The sequence below is a fragment of the Diceros bicornis genome, chromosome 13 (assembly GCF_020826845.1).
Source record: "Diceros bicornis minor isolate mBicDic1 chromosome 13, mDicBic1.mat.cur, whole genome shotgun sequence".
NCBI lineage: Eukaryota > Metazoa > Chordata > Mammalia > Perissodactyla > Rhinocerotidae > Diceros > Diceros bicornis.
In genome coordinates this window covers 10,242,868-10,262,955 of record NC_080752.1, presented here as the reverse complement: position 1 = coordinate 10,262,955, position 20,088 = coordinate 10,242,868, and the positions used below count along the sequence as shown (strand labels likewise).

The 20,088-nt window shown below is 40.8% G+C and overlaps 1 protein-coding gene across 6 annotated transcripts in view; it reads left to right on the top strand.

Moving 5' to 3' along the window:
* The first annotated feature begins 10,878 nt into the window (after window positions 1-10,878).
* The window catches only part of STIL (STIL centriolar assembly protein), a 60,472-nt gene continuing 51,262 nt past the window's right edge, over window positions 10,879-20,088 (top strand). For 2 of the 6 annotated variants that reach the window (XM_058552348.1, XM_058552343.1), the window contains exons 1-2: window positions 10,880-11,052; window positions 13,185-13,270. In XM_058552348.1, the coding sequence (XP_058408331.1) occupies window positions 13,227-13,270 (44 nt within the window). In that variant the 5' untranslated portion in view covers window positions 10,880-11,052; window positions 13,185-13,226. Of the gene's footprint in view, window positions 11,053-11,702; window positions 11,874-13,184; window positions 13,271-20,088 lie in introns of all 6 variants that reach the window. The other 4 variants (XM_058552345.1, XM_058552346.1, XM_058552344.1 and 1 more) reach the window with 4 other exon arrangements.

The window sequence follows — 20,088 nt, the reverse complement described above, 5'->3', positions numbered from 1 at the left end:
GGGCGCGGAGGAGGGGGCGGGCCAAGCCGGCGCCCGCCACGGCCCCGCCGCCGTGGCTGCCCGGGCGTCCGCGCCGCGGCCGGAAGTGGCGGGGCTTCCGCCGTCGCTCCGCGGCTGCGCATCGGGTCCCGCCGCGGCTTCGCGCCGCCTCTGCTCCCCGCCTGTCTGCTGGCTTGTTCTTCCGTTCTGTGCGAGAGTCCTTTATCCTGCGCTTTAGGGTGTCAGGCCTGTGCTGGAGGCTGGGACGTGACACATGGGAGAGCAAAACCCATTGTCTCCGGTCGCCATGAGTTTAAATTCCAGTGGGGAGACAGCCCACCTGAACCAGTCAACGCAACAATAAATAAATAAATACAAATGGCGATACAGGCTTTGAAGGGGAAAAACGGAGAAATAACAAGGGATGAATGTCATTTGGGAAAGGTAGTCACAGAAAGCCTCTGAAGTGGTGACATTTAAATCAAGACATAAGGAGAGGAAAGAGCAAAACCAGGCAAAGACTGGCATAGAGTGTCCCACAAAAAGAGAAAAGCGTGTACAAAAGCCCGAAAGCGGCTTGTGTTAGAGAATGCCAGTGCGACCAGAGCTGTATGAATGAGAGAGAGAACGGAAGGTTGGGAGAGTTCGGCTGGTGGAAGGTCCTTCAGGGCCTTTGGTTTTGGAAGGGAGTTTGGATTATATTCTAATTGCAACGGGAAGCCCTTTAACCGTAACTCTATTTCCCTGCTCCCTGCTTGAGGGAAAAATCTTAAGGGAGAAGAAAAGGAGTCCAAGGAATGAGCCTTGGTGAACACAGATCTTTGAAATTTGGAGTGAGGAGGAGGAGCCTGGGAAGGAAGAGCCAGAAAGGTAGGAAGAAAATCAGGAGAATGTGGCATTCCAGCAAAGAAAGGAGAGTGTTTGGGGTGGGATTGTGGTGGTGTGGTTGTGAACATTGTCTTAAAAGCAGCTGAGTACAGATAAATTGGATTTGGCAACAGGCTGACTTTCGACCTATGAGGTCTACAGTTTTGCCCAAAGCAGGTCACACACTATATTTAATTTGAAGCTGGATTGAAAGGGGAGTGGATAGGAGATGAGGAAATGAAAATGATAGAATAAGGGGTCAAGGCAAAGTTTATGTAGGATGAGAGAGAGTATTACTGAAGCAGGTTCGATTTTGCCCGTCGCCCAGAAAGCAAAACACTGAGAAGATGAGACTGCAGCAGAGAGAGGGTCTTAATCACAAGGCAGCCAAGCGAGGAAGCCAGAGAATGAGTCTCAAATCTGCTTCCCGGAAAATGGGGACTCAGGGATATTTATGGGGTAGGGGGCAAGGTGGTCTGAAGTGTGGAGATAGATGATTAGAGGTGAGGTAATTGATGATCTGCACAAGTGTAGTCAAACTTCATGCCTCTTCATAGAACATGCGTTCACAAAATGCTGGTGTTAGCATGATCTGAGGGTGGAATTTTTAGCCTCTTGACATCAAAAGGTCACTTATTGGGCATCTTCGTGGGCCTGGTTAATGGGTTGGTGGTCTAACCAGCCTGAATTGGACAAGGGGGTCCTAATTCCTGAAAAACAGCTCAAACACCCATTACCGTGGTGATCCAGGCGCCAGGGAGATGTTATCTACGGGAACCTAGTGAGTGTCAGATAGCATGTTGCCTAAGCAGCACGGTTAACAATGGGCCAGTGAACAACTAAAAGCTATAATCAGTAGTTGCAAAAAAGAAAAAAACTTTGTTACTAGCTACCTAATCGTCAATGGCTAACTGTGTACTGGTTTCAGTGGGAGCCATGCTATCTAATAAGGTAGCGACTAGCCACCTGTGGCTATTTAAATTAATTACATTAAATACAATTAAAAATTCGGTTCCTCAGTCACACTACATTTCAAGTGCTCAAAAGTCACGTGTGGCTAGTAGCCATTGTACTGGACAGCAAACATACAGAACATTTCCATCGTGACAAAAAGTTCTATTGGGCAATGCTGTGCTAGTAATGGGCTAAGCTACTAGGAATGATTTTATAGAAAGGGAGAGGTAACTCCCTGAGAAGAAAAATCAGATGTGTTCCAAAGGGCACATAGAGGGCCTTAGATGACTTAAAAGGTCTTAGAGACGAGCAAGTTCATCTGTAGTAGCAGTTGCAAGCAGGGTACAGTTGCAGGGAAGTTTGAAGGTAAGAAAGGTTGCTGTCTGATTATTTTCTCAGTAAAGAAAAGGCAACATCAGCTGAGGGCAAAGATAGTGGAGTAGGTTGTTTGAGGAGAGAGAAGTTATGAAATAGACATCTTTGATAGTAGAGACGTTGGTTTTCTCAAGAAAACTAATCAGTAGGACTTCTGAGCAATATTAAGAGCTCATTTGATATTTGAAATCATGAATTTAAAATAGTTGAAGATGTTTGACTGTTCGGGTGCAGGCAAAGAGAAGACAGATTGTTGAGTTCATCCAGGGTTGGAATTTTGCCAAGCAAATACAACAGAGGGAGAGAGGGCCAAGAGGGTGTTTGCAAGAGAATGTTTATGATAATGTAGATAGAATCAAAACCATATAGAAAGCAAATGATGGCGTCTGAGGGCTGAGAGTGCAGGTGTGGAAGGGAGCTGGGAAAGGGGCCAAGGTGTTAGAATCATTCATGTTGAAGAATGGTTGCAGTGGGGTACTTGAGCAAGTGAGCTGGCAGTACGGATGCTGGTGGTCTGGGTCGGGTATTTGGAATTGAGATTTCAGAGGAAGTGAGTTTCTGGTGATGCTGAGGTCCAGGGTGAGCCCACGCAGGGTAAGACCACAGGAATGGAAGGCTGAGGCTGATTGCATGCCCTGTTGGTAGAACTGGAAGCCAGGCTGTTAGATTTATCATCCAAGTAGAAATTTAAGTGAGATAGTATTGGTGTGAAGAGAGAGACTACAAGAGAGGAACTGAGTTATTGAGGGCCAAGTGACAGGAAGCTTGGTAAATGATAGCAAACGGGAAGGGAGGATGGTGGTTTAGTCTTCTGTCCTGCCATGCCCCCTTTCCTTCTACCTCTCCTTTCCTCTTCCTGAGCAGTATTTCCCACCTCCTCTCCATCTCACTCTTTCCCTCTCCTCTTTTTTTTCACTTATTCCCAACCCTCCTCCCCTTTTTTTTTCCCATTTCTGACTTTCTCCCCTTCTCCCCATCTATTTCTCTTTTCCTGTCCTTCTCCCCACTCTCTTTGCTCCTCTTATCCTTTCTCCCTTCAGTTCCTACTTACTTCCTTTCCAAAATTTCTACCTTTTCCTTCCCACCATGGAGGGAGAAATGGAATGTCTCAGATTATCACTGCTGGAGAAATCTTATTATTAATAACTTATTATTCGTATTGCTTCAAAATATTCCCTTTTTTGATTGTTTGTTGAGGCCTATCGTAACTACTACGTCATTGGCCTAGTGACATAGATGTTACTATTACACTCATTTTGCAGATGAAATAGAAGCCAAAAGTTGTGATATAGGTTTTGTGGGCCATACCATCTCTGTCGCAACTACTCAACTTTGTCCTTGTAGTGCAAAAGCAGCCTCACACAATACATAAACGAATGAGCGTGGTATGTTCCAATAAAACTTTTTTATGGACACTGAAATTTGAATTTCATATAATTTGCATGCATCCCAAAATATTATTCTTTCTTTTATTTTTTTCACTTATTTAAAAATGCAAAAGCCATTCTCAGCGTGTAGGCTACAGCAAAACAGGTGCTCGCAGGCTATAGTTTGCTGACCCCTGACCTGGCAGAATGCCTGGTGTTAGAAGTCCAGTCCAAGTTCAGAGGAAGGCTCTAAACCTTTCACCTTCCAGGGAGGAGCTAGGACATATGTCAGCAGAAAACAAGAACACTGGTCATATTACTAAAAGGTAGTAGGAGTACAAAAAAGGCCATATTGAAGCAGATGTGCCTTCTTTTCCTTTGTGTGTGTTCTCTTAACTGACTGTTCTGTATCTCTTCTGGCATAATCGTCAGAGTTGAAAGATGTCAAGGGTATGAGGTCCATGGAAAAAGGGTCTAGGAAGCTATTATGCTTTTAATGAAGGCCTTAGGCCCTATTCACATACTTTTAGCGAAGGCCTTAGGCCAGAGACAAAAAGACAATCTTTCTTGCTCCCATGATAGAGTCTACCAGACCTAAGGATTCCACACAGGAGGTTGGGTCCTAAACTTCATAGTATACCTACCTACAGCAATATGTAAGGACTTTCCTCTCTCTGTCTCCCTGGAGAACTATGACTACAGTCAGTTGAGTATTTATTATCCTGTACCTTGCCCATCTGACAACCATGCTAGGGAACTAAGGAAAATATTAATGGAGAAAGATATAAAAAAGTGAAACCCAGATACCCATCTCTGCCAAGGGTTTTCCAGGGAGTTATTTCCAGGAAGAACAAGGCTAGGCAAAAGAACAATTTATTATTTGTTGGCTCTTTAGGCCTGTTCTGGTTATTTATTGCTACGTAACAAACCAACCACCAAACTTAATCGCTTACAACAACAAGAAACGCTTGGTGTGGGAACCCCTCCCCCCCACATATTTGGTGACCAGAAGTGTTCAGGGTGAATAGTGCTGCAAGTAGAGAGAGGAGACGTATGGAAGAATTTTCCGAAAAGACCTATCTCACCACACCAGGCAGTTGCATGGAGCCAAGCCAAGGAGGCTAGGATTCATAAAAGACACCATGCTACTCTGATGCTTGAATATTTAACCCGTCTGCTTGTCCATAGTGAAAGATCTAACTCTTAGCACCTTGGTCTTGATTTGTCCCCAAAGAGCTCATTTTGTTTTATCCTCCTATCAGTGCTCCTACTCCTTGGAGGTGGCAGGGAAGCAGTGAGTTCCGCCTAGATGCAAACAACCACCTTCAATGGCACAATAAGTATATATTGAATAAATGGATGTCACCCAGTAGAGAGCCATTCCCTATCTAAACCCATAGATTGAATCCATAGATTAAATAAACTTGATTAATATCTGTTCAGTATACACTACATGCCAAGCATTTCACTTACATTACTTATTTTTTGGATGATATTCAAACTTGTTAATAATCAGTACAATCAGAATATCTCTAGAGATTTCTGTGCCAGGATTTGCTGTGCCGGACATCAGCCCTCTAATTGCTGGATCACAGGGAGGTCTTCAGTGTCCCAGGAGAGGAGTAGGGGGCACTCAAAGTGCTCAGGGGAATAGCTATAGACCAACTTGTATGTGTCGACTAAACATCAGCCTTGCCTTACAAAATCTTCATAATGATGTGAAGTTAGTACTGTCATTTTGCAGATGGAGAATCAGAGCCAGGAAGTGGAAGTACTTTGTTCAAGACCACGTAGGCAGTAGATGGCAAAGTCAAATTCAAACTCAGTGTGTATGGCTTCAAAATCTGCATTCTTTCTATACAAGACTGACCTCATGAGATAAAAAGTTCCCTACTCACAAAATCCCTTCAAAGTAAGTTCTATTACAGACCAGAAGACTGGTCCTAGAAAGATGTATAGCAAGAGCTATCCTCAAACCCGCTCCTACCTGTATGTGTTTATTTATCATCAAGCACATTAGGTCTTTTGGGCATATAATCAGTGCATGGCTACTATCCCAAGGGTATAGCTGTGTTCCTAGTGCACTCTCTAGGGACTTAAGAAATAGAGCCTTGTCATCATTTATCTGTCCTATTTATCATAATTCCCCTTTCAAAAGAGATCACCTGTTCCCATAATTCCATTTTCATGTTCTTGACCATGCCTCTTTGCTGGCCATGTGCTATTCATTTTCCAGTATTCAGCCCAGATTTTACCTTCTCCAGGAAGCTCTCTCTTAATTGCCAAGACTGAGTTAGGTGTCCCTCTTTTGTGCTTCTACAGCTCTCCCCCAACTCACCCCATCCCTACTTATGTCTTTTGTAGCACTGTGGTGCATTATGAATCTCCATACTAGATTTAGAGCTCCTTGAAGGAAAGGACTAGGTATGATTTCTTTTTGTACAGCATGATGTGTTATTGTTACAACATAATAATTCACTCTCTTAAGGGAACTCCAAGGTTCTTGGAAGCTTTAGACTATCTGACTTGGTTGCTGCCACTCAAGTTCTTTCTACAGTGGTCTTTGGCAGCTGTTTCCCTGTCATTCCAGAGATAGCTTCCTCGAGGATACCTAAGAACTGGTTACTAGGATCAGTCTGGGTGATGGAGCAAAGACACAGTGTGTGAGTGGCATAGGTGGGTGGGTGGCAGGCCATATGCTTTGCATTCAGACCTTCATAGCCATCTATTATATTGTGATCTATTTCCTAGAGGGATGCTTAGCCCATTACATAACTTGATGCTTAATGGAGTTTCTAAAATGAAGATTCCTGCTGTTCAGACTTGCATGGTTATTGCTGTAATGCTTTTCAAAGGACCGTTTATCAAAGATTCTGAGGGCCAGCCCCGTGGCTTAGTGGTTAAGTGCGCACGCTCCGCTGCTGGCGGCCCGGGTTCGGATCCCGGGCGCGCACCGACGTACCGCTTCTCCGGCCACGCTGAGGCCGTGTCCCACATACAGCAACTAGAAGGATGTGCAGCTATGACATACAACTATCTACTGGGGCTTTGGGGGGAAAAATAAATAAATACAATTAAAAAAAAAAAAGATTCTGAGAGCATTAGTTAAAGGAAACATGGGCTTTAAAAAGCTGATGTACTTAAAGGAAACATGGGCTTTAAAAAGCTGATGTACCAAATCTGGCAACAGACAATATACCTACTCTCCCGGGAGTGACTTTGTCAGCTGAGCTCAGTCAGGTCCATACTGTAGAATGGCAGGCTAACCAGTGGAGGGAGATTGTCTTTGGCAGGTCTTACAGCATCTTTGCTTATTAACTTTGCAAGTATAATAGGTTGGTTATACCTATGGTTTCCTTGAATGCAAAATCAGGATGATGGTACATTAACTCAGATTAGCAAATACTTTCAGAGAATTTACCAGTGTGTATTATTTGATCATTGTAGTCTTCATTGCAAACAATCCAAGCTTTAAAAATTAAGTAAAAAGATCAACATGACTTGACAAACTGTTATTGTTACCTCTCCCAACAGGTTCAAGATCTCAAAGGAATTTTGCATAAATTGACAGATTAGCAATCTTCCTTAAAAATATGTTCCTTAAAAGTGAAGCTGTAGTTGTTTTTAAAAAGCAGTAGTCCAGCTTAGCTCAGAAGTGTAAAAAGAGAAAGAGAAAGTTGAGTGTTTGGAGAAATTTAGTAAATAAGTAATGGAACTGGTATCTGGTTCCAACTTCCCTGTTCCTGGTGATAACAACAGCTCTTTAATTCCCACAGCCAGCCTATTAGCAGGCACATCAGGGTTTATAACACTGAACATTTACCGGGTCTAATCATAAAGACCATGTCACATGGACAGGGACCAAAAGGGAAAAAGGAAAAATGAAAACAATTGACGTATTAGGATGTAGAATTTTGGATCAATTTTTCCCTTTACAATATTTTTCTTGTTATAGCATTGTTTTTGCAACAAATTCATACATTTTTTTAAAAGTATGACATACTGGAAATGGTTCTCTGTGAAGCAAATTAAAGCTCTTGCAAATCTGAAACATAAGACTGGTAGCTTTTCTCAGTAGGGGCCAAAAGCCATAGCAATTCCATAGTGTCCTGAAATGACATAAATATATATAAACAGGGATTAAGAATAGCATAGTATATATTCAGTCTGTTTAAACTGGCCTGCAATCTAACCATAATTCATATTTGGTTTGGATGATTACTTCTTATTACCCCACCTATGAAATTGTGCCTTCCTTGTTCTATGCTTGTCATATCCTTCCAAGTCCCCATACCATCTAGCACAAAGCTTAGTGTGTAGTAGGTCCTTGGCATAGCATTTGTAGATTTTATTTCACTAAGCTTATTCTCTTTCTAATTTAACAGATCAGTTCCCTCAGTCTCTATGAATGCATGGCAATGTGTTGCTCATTTATTAACACTGTCAATTGTCAGTACACCTGTACTACAATATATGGGCAGCCTTCTAATTAACTTTCACCCTCATTATGCATTAACTCTTTTTTATGATAATGTACAATATGCAAATGAGGAAAATCAATCTTAGAGAGATTAAATGACAGAACTGGGGCCCGATCCCCAAAGCCAGTGCTTGTTACATTATACCATAATTCAAAGAATTTTTTAATATCTAGGGAATAAGCTCTTTAGGCACCTCCAAGCTGTACTAAATATAAGGCTGAGTCATTCCAATCCTAAAATGAGGATTACTTTTCTCTTTATTCAATTCAAAAAGTATATACTCTATGCATAGCATTAAATGTATATCCTGCTTAGAAGTGCAGTGGTAATAAAATGTTTAATTGAAGTCTTTTTTCTTTCTTTCTTTCTTTCTTTTTTTTTTTTTTGCTGAGGAAGATTCACCCTGATTTAACATCTGTGCCACCTTCCACTATTTTGTATGTGGGTCATTGCCACAGCATGGCTGCTGACGAGTGGTGTAGTCCGCACCCAGGAACTGAACCCGGGCTGCCGAAGCAGAGTGTGCCAAACTTAACCACGAGGCCATGGGGCAGGCCCCTTAAGTCTTTTTCTTATTTGAGCTATTATTAAGCAAAAAAGACATTTAATTTAATTTTATTATTGTTGTTCAACAAATTAGCATATACTTCAACTCTCCTCTTGCCCTTTCCTTTTTTCTTTTTAACAGACTTTATTTTTTAGAACAGTTTCAGATTTACAGAAGAATTGAGAACATAGTACAGAGTTCCCACATACCCCACATACAGTTCCCCCTATTATTAACATCTTATATTAGTATGATACATTTGTTACAATTAACAAACCAAAAATTGGTACATTATTAATTAAAATCCATAGTTTATTTAGATTTTCTTAGTTTTTAACCTAGTATCATTTTTCAGTTCCATGATCCCATCCACGATACCACATTACATTTATTTGTCGTATCTCTTTCAGCTCTTCTTGGCGAGTTTCTCAAACTTTCCTTGTTTTTGATAACCTTGACAGTTTTGAGGAGTACTGGTCAGGTATTTTATAGGACTCCCCACTATTGGAATTTGTCTGATGTTTTTCTCAGGGTAAGATTGGGGTTATCAGTTATTGAAAGGAAGATCACAGAGGTAAAGTGCCATTTTCATCACAGCATCCCAAGTGTACCTACTATTAACATGACTTATGACTATTAGTGTTGGCCTTGATCACCTGGCTGAAGTAATGTTGGTCAGGTTTCTCTACTGTGAAGTTACTTTCTCTTCCTCGTTTCCATACTGTACACTTTGGAAAGATGTCTCTATGCCTAGTCCACATCTAAGGAGTAGGGATTATGTGTTATGCTCTCCCCTTCCTTTTGTCTAACTCATATCATCTTACATTTCTCTTTAAGATATCTTAAAGTAGTTCTAAAGAAAACCATAAATCATGAGGGGCTCACACAGGCTCCCTTTTTTTTTACATCATAAATTCAATCTGTAATCAAATCCTGTTGATTCTACCTTCAGAATATATTTAGAATCCAGCAACCTCTCACTGTCTCCATTGTACTATGCTGGTTCAAGTCACCATTAATCCCTCCCCTAGATTACTGCAGCAGCCTTCTAACTGGTCTCCGTGCTTCTGCCCTTGTGTCCTACAGTTTATTCTCAATGTAACAACCACAGCGGTCCTTTTAAAACCTAAAATTAGATTTTGTCAGCCCCCTGTTTAAAATCTTTCAATAGCTTTCCATCTAACTCAAGAGTTTAATCAAATCTTTATCATGGGGCCAGCCCGTGGCTTAGAGGTTAAGTGTGCGCGCTCTGCTACTGGCCCGTGTTCGGATCCTGGGCACGCACTGACACACCGCTTCTCCGGCCATGCATCCCACATACAGCAACTAGAAGGATGTGCAACTATGACATACAACTATCTACTGGGGTGTGGGAGGGGGGGAAGGAGGAGGATTAGCATAGATGTTAGCTCAGGGCTGATCTTCCTCACAAAAAAAGAAAAAAAAAGAAAAAATCTTTCTCATGGCCTATAAGGCCCTATGTGGCCTATCAACACCTCCTTCACCTTAAACTCTTAATATTCTTCTCACTCACTCTGCTCAGCAGAGACTGGCCTCCTTGCTGGAAGATGCCAGAAGGCTCATATCCCAGGGCCTTTGCACTTAATGTAACCCATGGAGGGCAGCCATCGAGGTGTGACACTTGGATCTCTCTCCAGAAAGAACTTGCCAATCAGCTGCAGAGTAGTCTTGGCTGGCAGAAGAGAAGACCCAATTACTAATATCAGTTGTGGAGATAACTATAAATTATCACGCCAATATTAATACCATATGCCAAATATATACATACATAATACCAATACCATACATAATACCAGTATTAGTTGTGGAGATAAGTATAAATGGTTTATAAATTTGTCACGTTCTTTTCTGCTCAACAGGAAGGAATTTTTTAAAAAATTTATGTTCTTGAGAGGGGAGGATGCTTCTTAGGAAAGAAACTGGAAGAAATATAACTTCTCTCTTTTGTCCATTCAAGTAAAGGGTTTGGTCCACTTCTAGTCGCCGAGCAACAATCAAGAAAGCAAACACTTCCGGCCCTCTCTGCCATCCTCCTGTTCCCCTGGCCGGGCATTTCATTGCGCGCGCGCAAGGCCCGCCCCTCTGCGGAATTGAACCGTTGACGAAAACGGTGTGTTTAAATCCTCCGGATCCTCATCCCGGAGCGCCGGTGGCGCCCTCAGTTCTCGAAGGAGGCCTGGGATTGGTTGAGCGCGGGACCGGTGCGGAGTGCTGATTGGCTGGCGCCTATTACGTCACGGCGACCGGGCGTGACGCTTCCGGCGCCGCCCCTGCTCCCTGACCCTTCGGCTTTCCGACCAGTCAGCGGACGCGGCGCGGGCTTCGGTTTCACGGCCTGAGTTTGCCGCCTCGGTTCCCGCTACCCAACGTCCCAGAGGCTGGGCGAGGTGGGCGGAGGCGCTCCTTGGAGCCGACTTCTGTTCCGGCTCAACAAACAGACTCCAGCTCGGCAGAGGGTGCGGTGAGTGGGCCTTTGTGCCCCGGGTTCGCCTGAGGGGCGGGAGCGGGGCCCGGGGAAGGACGGTGGGCAACATTCAGGGCCCCGTGGGGGCTTCAGCCCCCCTGAAGCCTGGGGCCAGTGGCGTGAAGGGGAACTAGCGGGAGGAATAAGTTAAGCGGACCTCGAATTCCTTGGTAATCGTTTGTACTTAAGGTGTGTGAAAGAGGTTTGCGGTCGGTAACGTGCCGTTTAAAGTTGTTTTCACTGCGAGAATTTCTTAAGGACTGAAGCCCTGTATGCTCGTTCTCCATCCTTCCCATTATGTTGCTCAGACAGCTACGTAGTTAAGGATCAGGCGATGTTTGATGTCTACTGGGAGTAATGCTAATCAGGGAAATGTGAAAATGCCGTGTGTGAACACAGGCGGTAGAACATCACCGGGGTGTCTGGGAGGTTGTTTCGCTGAGGAAGTGATGTTCGAGTTGGCTTGGGAAGGATGGTGGGGGTTTACTAGGGCCTTCCAAGTAAGACAGACAGTCTGCGCAAAGATACCCAAACTCGGGAGCTGCAAGTAGTTCAGTCTGATTGGGATGTAGGATGAGTGGATAAGGAATACGATTGGAATAATAGAGTGGGGCCAGATTGTGCAGGTCTTTTTTTCTATATTTAAGGAAGAGCCATCAACTTTTTAAGCAGAAGAATAATTGGATCAGATTTATATAGAAATACCCTTCTAGCAGCACCGTGGGGACTTTCCAGTAAATCTGGTTGATGAAGTCAGGAACTATGGTAATGGAGATGGAAAGACAGAATTTAAATGGAGGAGGAGGGAGGAAAGAGAGGTAAGGATGACTTGATGGTTTCCATTTGATACACAGTGATGCCATTCTCCAAGGAGAATGTGTTTTGCTAGGTATTAGTTGTGGAGGTTTTAGTTTCACTAGCTTTAATTGCTTGTATGATACTGTCACAATAAACTGTCTCATGTGTGTTGTTTTAAAATGAGGAATGGATCAACATTATCTTTTCCCTAATGCGTAAAAGAAGAAGAGACAAATTCAGAGTTTTAAGACTCTTATGTTTAATGAAGAAAAATGGCACTTTATATACTTCCTAGAGTTACAGTTATCAATTCGAATACTGTTATCCATGACAACCAAGTGGTGTAGAAGGGCTTTAGAATTTAAAACTTGCATTCCATTCCATGGAAGCTGCTTGAAGTCCAGGTATCTCCAAGAGGGACTTTTTAGCCAACCTTGCAAGGGCACTTTCAATCGGATTTTGTTCTTGTAAATATTTTCAGTCTCTAACTCTGTCTAGAAAATCTCTTCTAAATGACTTCTGCGCCTTCATTAATAACTCTTTCCTCCCTTACCTTGCTTCTGACACTTCCTTTTTGCCAAAATTAAAATAGAATGAACAGGGCCTAACGAACTCTAAGACTTAATAAAAGAATATAGGAAGTAGTGAACTGTCAAGAAAGGACTATGAGGTCTGTATTTTGCTTTGATAATATTTAGATGGAGATATCCAATGGGCAATTAGAAATATGAGTTTGAAACTCAGAAGAGAGGTGGAATTGTAAGTCTGCTGTATACAGATGGGTATGGAAGCAATGGGAGTGGATGAGAGTGCCCAGAGAGGGCAGGTGGAGCCAAAAGAAAGACCATTACTTTTGCACTGATACAAGTTAGCTTGTGGGGATGTGGTATTTGTCTTCCATCCGCACAAGATTGAAGATTCGTTGACTTTGTTATAGACCCAATAAATATCTAGCCCAAATTGTTCCTATCTGCTGCTTTGTGGTTTTCTGAATATTATGAGACTTTTGGTCCAAGTCTCATATATTAAATGCTACCTGCCCTACCCAGCTCACTAAGTTAATACAAGAATCTTGGGACAGAATCTGTACTTTCCTTAATGAGTAGATATATTGGTAGGTTTTGCTGCCTAGAATAAATATTAACATTAATTTATAGGCTGAGTGACTACAAAGTATGAAAATGATCAGAATCCACAACGATTTTATCCTATTGAATCTATAGATGAAGACACTTCATATAAGTAACCTAATTATGTTAATATGCGGTTAAATCTTGTTTCTTATTTTTTGTTTTTATCATTCATTAGTAATATTCTCTTTACTTCTTTAGGATACTGGATATTGAAATTGAATAAATCACTCACCAACTATCATGGAGCCTGTGTATCCTCTTGCAGGGCCCCAGATGAATACCAGGTATAGATAAAAATGTTTTTTTCATAGCTGCTCACATAACTTGGGAAGGTAGGTTGAAATAGAAGAAAAAAATATCTTTAGAGTCAGGAGAATTTGGGTCCATATGCCAGCTCTACTACTTATTAGGTGGGTGATTTTGATCAAGTTAATTAACTTCTCAAAGCCTCAGTTTCCTCATCTGTAAATTGGGGATAGTAATCTCTATCTAACAAAAGATTATTGTGAGGGATTAAATAAAATTACTAAACTAAAGGGTCTGGTACATGGTAGACACTAAGTAAATATTGGTCTCATTCCCTTCTTCCCTTATTGTAGTTTCACAAGGGATCTTTTTATTGATGGGAAATAGTACCTGAACTCTTTTTTTTTTTTTTTTTTAATTTATTTATTTATTCTTTTTTCCCCCCAAAGCCCCAGTAGACAATTGTATGTCATAGCTGCACATCCTTCTAGTTGCTGTATGTGGGACGTGGCCTCAGCATGGCTGGAGAAGCGGTGCGTCGGTGCATGCCCGGGATCCGAACCCGGGCCGCCAGCAGCAGAGCACGCACACTTAACTGCTAAGCCATGGGGCCGGCCCTAGTATCTGAACTCTTGAGGATAAAAATCACATACATATTTATTTACATCCTAGACAAGTAGGAAAGTGGTTGAGTTCCTTCCCTCTTCTAAACCCTGATTCCTTGATGGGAAAAATTTCACATTGGGTATACCAAGTTTCCTTAAATATCTCTAAGTCTTTTCCCACTCAGGTGGGGTAGGAAGGAGGAGCTTGCCACCTGTCTCCTAATTATCTCAGTCTGTCATTACTATGGGGGCCAGGTAAATTAGCTTATGTTATTGGGCTCTTTGGATCATATATTGTTCTTTTTTTCCCCAAGGGAAGAATAATTAGTGCTGACATGTGAATTTTTTTTTCTAAACTAGAATTGGATCCATGAATTACCTTTGTTCTCTGTATTGTTTTTCTTTGTGCCAGATGTTCTTGATGAAGAAAGTGGGAAACATGACCTAAAGAGGCTGTCATATTCCTTTCACTTAATTTTGGCCCTTCTACTGGCACCTCTTATTCTTTAAAAATTTGTCAACTTATGTTCTTTGAGAGAACTTGTTGCATCATAATTCTCTTTTTTATTTTCTTATTGGGTCAAATTCATTCCTTACATTCTACGTGAGATAATATACTCCTGTGATTTAAACTGATTATTCCTGATATATTCAACGCTAGTATTTTTTACTCATTTAGTGATCTCTGGTTTTCAGTAATCTATAGGCTTTAGGGCAGCAGTTCTGAATTATTTTGGGGTTACAAACCCCTTTGAATAACTGATATCTATGAATCCCATTCCCAAGAAGAAGCACTTATATACATACAAAATTTTGCACCCAATTTCAGGGCGTTAGTGGCTTCCCTGCCTCCAAAGTCTACCTGTATACCTTAGATTAAGAAAAAGACTAATAACAGCGTTTATTGAAATCTTGCAATATGCCGGGTGCTGTGCTGAGCACTTTGCGTGCATTATACTTTTTTTGTGTGTGTGAAATTTTTGTTGTACATTGTTGTTTGTCAGTCACCACATAAAATGCATCCCTTGTGCGCACCCACCAACCCCCTTGCCCCTGGTAACCACCACACAGTTCTGTCTATCCATGTGTTAACCAACCATCTTCCACATATGAGTGAAATCATGCAGTGTTTGTCTTTCTCTCTGTGGCTTATTTCACATAACATAATACCCTCCAGGTCCATCCATCTTGTTGTAAATGGGATGATTTTGTCTTTTTTTATGACTGAGTAGTATTCCATGGTATATATATACCACATCTTCTTGATCCAATCATCAGTTGAGGGACACTTGGGTTGCTTCCATGTCTTGGCTATAGTGAGTAATGCTGCAATGAACATAGGGTTGCATAAGCCTCCTTGGATTGTTGATTTCAGGTTCGTTGGATAGATTCCCAGTAGTGGGATAGCTGGATCATAAGGTATTTCTATTTTTAATTTTTTGAGGACTCTCCATACTGTTTTCCATAGAGACTGCGCCAGTTTGCATTCCCACCAGCAGTGAATTAGGGTTCCCATTTCTCCACAGCCTCTCCAGCATATGTTGTTTTTTGTCTTGGTGATTATAGCCATTCTAATGAGTGTAAGATGATATCTTAGTGTGGTTTTGATTTGCATTTCCCTGATGATTAGTGATTTTGAGCATCTTTTCATGTGCCTGTTGGCCATCTGTATATCTTCTCTGGAGAAGTGTCTGTTCACTTCCTCTGCCCATTTTTTTTTTGGTTTTTGTGTGAGGAAGATTAGCCCTCAGCTAACATCCATTGCCAATCCTCCTGTTTTTGCTGAGGAAGATTGGCCCTGGGCTAACATCCGTGCCCATCTTCCTCCACTTCATATGGGAGGCCGCCACAGCATGGCTTGATAAGCGGTGTGTAGGTCCGTGCCCGGGATTCGGCCCTGCAAACCCCGGGCCGCCAAAGCAGAGCATGTGAACTTAACGGCTATGCCACTGGGCTGGCCCCTCCTCTGCCCATTTTTTCATCAGGTTGTTTGTTTTTCTGTTGTTCAGTTGTGTGAATTCTTTATATATTATGGAGATTAATCCCTTGTTGGGTATTTGGTTTGCAAATATTTTTTCCCAAATGGTGGGTTGCCTATTCATTTTGATCCTGGTTTTGTTTGCCTTGTAGAAGCTCTTTAATCTGATGAAGTCCCACTTGTATATTTTTTCTTGCATTTCCCTTGTCTGAGTAGACATGGAATTCGAAAAGATTCCCCTTTACGGCCTCTGAGGAATAGTGTACTACCTATATTTTCCTCCAGGATTTTTACAGTTTCAGGTCTCACTTTCAGGTCGTTGATCCATTTTGAGTTAATTTTTGTGTATGGCGAAAGAAGATGGTCTACTTTCATTCTTTTGCAAGTGGCTGTCCAGTTTTCCCAGCACCATTTATTGAAGAGACTTTCCTTTCTCCATTGTATGTTCTTAGCTCCTTTATCAAAGATTAGCTGCCTGTAGATGTGAGGTTTTATTTCTGGCTTTCAATTCTGTTCCATTGATCTTTGTGTCTGTTTTTGTACCAGTACCATGCTGTTTTAATTACTATCGCTTTGTAGTATGTTTTGAAGTCAGGGATTGTGATGCCTCCAGCTTTGTTCTTTTTTCTCAGGATTGCTTTAGCTATTCAGGGTCCTTTGTTGCCCCATATGAATTTTAGTATTCTTGGTTCTATTTCTGTGAAGAATGTCCTTGGAATTCTGATTGGGATTGCATTGAACCTGTAGATTGCTTTACATAGTATGGACATTTTAACTATGTTTGTTCTTCCCATCTATGTGCATGGAATATTTTTCCATTTCTTTATGTCATTATTGATTTCACTCAATAATGTCTTATAGTTTTCATTGTATAGGTCTTTCACTTCCTTGGTTAAATTTATTCCTAGATATTTTATTCTTTTTGTTGCAATTGTAAATGGGATTGTCTTCTTGAGCTCTCTTTCTGTTAGTTTGTTGTTGCTATATAGCAATGCAACTGCTTTCTGTAAGTTGATTTTGTACCTTGCAACTTTGCTATAGTTGTTGATTATTTCTAATAGTTTTCCAATGGATTCTTTAGGGTTTTCTGTATATAAGATCATGTCATCTGCAAACAGTGAGAGTTTCACTTCTTTGTTACCTATTTGCATTCCTTTTGTTCCTTTTTCTTGCCTAATCTCTCTGGCCAGAACCTCCAGTACTATGTTGAATAAGAGTGGCAGGAGTGGGGACCCTTGTCTTGTTCCTGTTTTCAGAGGGATGGCTTTCAGCTTTCAGTTTTTCCCCATTGGGTATGAGGTTGACTGTGGGTTTGTCATATATGACCTTTAATTATGTTAAGTTACTTTCCTTCTACACCCATTTTGTTGAGAGTTTTTATTGTAAATGGATGTTGGATCTTGTCAAATGCCTTCTCTGCATCTATTGAGACGATCATGTGGTTTTTATTCCTCGTTTTGTTAATGTGGTGTATCACATTGATTGATTTGCGGATGTTGAACCATCCCTGTGTCCCTGGTATAAATCCCACTTGATATGGTGTATGATCTTTTTAATGTATTGCTGTATTCAGTTTGCCAATATTTTGTGGAGGATTTTTGCATCTATGTTCATTGGGGATATTGGTCTGTAGTTTTCCTTGTTAGTATTGTCCTTGTCTCGCTTTGGTATCAGGGTGATGTTGGCCACGTAGAATGTGTTGGGAAGTGTTCCATTTTCCTCTGTTTTTTGGAATAGTTTGAAAAGGATAGGTATTAAATCTTCTTTGAATGTTTGGTAAAATTCTCCAGAGAAGCCATCTGGTCCTGGACTTTTATTTTTGGGGAGATTTTTGATTGCTGTCTCAATCTCTTTACTTGTGATCGATCTATTCAAGTTCTCTATTTCTTCTTGATTCAGTTTTGAGAGGTTGTATGAGTCTAAGAATTTATCCATTTCTTCTAGATTGTCCAATTTGTTGGCATATAGTTTTTCATAGTATTCTCTTATAATCTTTTGTATTTCTGTGGTATCCATTGTCATTTCTCCTTTTTCATTTCTAATTTTAACTATTTGAGCCTTCTCTCTTTTTTTCTTGGTGAGTCTGGCTAACGGTTTTTCAATTTTGTTTATCTTCTCAGAGAACCAACTCTGTTTCATTGATCCTTTCTACTGTTTTTTTTATTTCAATTTCATGTATTTCTGCTCTGATTTTTATTATTTCCCTCCTTCTACTGACTTTAGGCTTTGTTTATTCTTCTTTTTCTAATTCTGTTAGGCTTAGTCTGAGGTTGGTTATTTAGGCTTTTTCTTGTTTGTTAAGGTGGGCCTATATTGCTATGAGTTTCCCTCTCAGGACCACTTTTGCTGCATCCCATATGAGGTGTTGCTGTATATTTTCATTTTCATTTGTCTCCAGCTATGATTTGATTTCTCCTTTAATTTCATCAATGATCCATTGGTTGTTTAGTAACATGTTGTTGAGTCTCCACAACTTTGTCACTTTCCTGGTGTTTTTCTTATACTTGACTTCTAGCTTCATGGAGTTATGGTCGGAAAAGATGCTTGTTATGATTTCAGTCTTCTTAAATTTATAGAAGCATACCTTGTTTCCCAACATATGGTCTATTCTTGAGAATGTTCCATGCGTGCTTGAGAAGAATGTATAATCTGCTGTGTTTGGATGGAGTGCTCTATATATATCTGTTAAGTCCATCTCGTCAGGTTTTTCCTTTAAGTCCATTATTTCCTTATTGACTTTCTGTCTGGATGATCTATCCATTGATGTAAGTGGGATGTTAAGATCCCCTATTATTATTGTGTTGTTAATATCACCTTTTAGGTTTGTTAATAGTTGCTTTATGTACCTTGGTGCTCCTGTGTTGGGTGCATATATATTTACAAGTGATATGTCTTCTTGGTGGAGTGTCCCTTTTATCATTATATATTGCCCCTCTTTGTCTGTCATTACCTGTTTTATCTTGAAGTCAATTTTGTCTGATATAAGTATGGCAACACCTGTTTTCTTTTGTTTGCCATTAGCTTGGAGTATTGCCTTCCATCCTTTCACTCGGATCCTATGTTTTGTCTTTAGAGCTGAGATGTGTTTCTTGGAGGCGTCATATTGTTGGCTCTTGTTTTTTAATTCTTCCCACCACTCTGTGTCTTTTGATTGGAGAGTGCAGTACATTTACATTGAGGGTAATTATTGATATATGAGGGCTTATTGTTGCTATGTTATTGCTCATTTTCCAGTTCTTTCGCATTTCTTTTGTTTCTCGTCCTGTGTATTTCAGACTACCAATTCAGTTTTGTAGTTCTGTATGGAGGTTCTCTTAGTTTTCTCTTTCTTTATCTTGTGTGACTCTGTTCTGATTATTTGGTTGGTGGTTACCATGAGATTTGTATAAAAAATCTCGTGGATGTGATAGTCCATTTTTTGATGGCCTCTTATTCCCTTAGACTAAGTTGATTCGATCCCTTTCCTCTTCCCCTTCTAAGTCATTGTTGTCACATCTTATTCCTTCTTGTGTTGTCAGTTTGTGTTTAAAGTGATGAGGTTATATTTATCTTTGGTGTTTTCCTTCCCTTGATCTTTGGTTTTATAATTAAGTGTTTGCTAATCTGTTCTGATAGAGAACTGCAATTTTCCTGGTTTTGTCGACCTGTTTTCCTCCTTATTCAAAACTTTGAATGCCCTTTCTCTTTTTTTTCTCAGGCATGAGGGCCTTCTTAAGCACTTCTTGTTGTGAGGGTCTTGTGGCAATCACTTACCTCAGCTTTTGTTTATCTGGGATAGTTATTACTTCTCCATCATATCTGAAGGATACTTTTGCTGGATAGAGTATTCTTGGCTGGAAGTTTTTGTCCTTCAGAATTTTGAATATATTGTTCCACTCTCTCCTAGCCTGTAAAGATTCTGTCGAGAAATAGGCTGAAAGCCTGACTGGAATTCCTTTGTATGTTATTTTTTTTTTGTCTAGCTGCCCGTAATATTTTTCTTTGTCATTGACTTTTGCCGGCTTTACTACGATATGCCTTGGAGAGGGTCTTTTCATGTTGATATATTTAGGATATCTATTTATTTCGTTCACTGGTATATCCAGCTCCTTCCCCAGGTTTGGGAAGTTCTCAGCTATTATTTCTTTGAACAAGTTCTATGCTCTTTTTTCCCTCTCTTGTCCCTCTGGAATACCTGTAATCCTTATGTTGGATTTCCTAATTGAGTCGGATCTCAGAGAGTTTCTTCATTTCTTTTTAGTCTTAGTTCTCTTTCCTTCTCCATCTGGAGCAT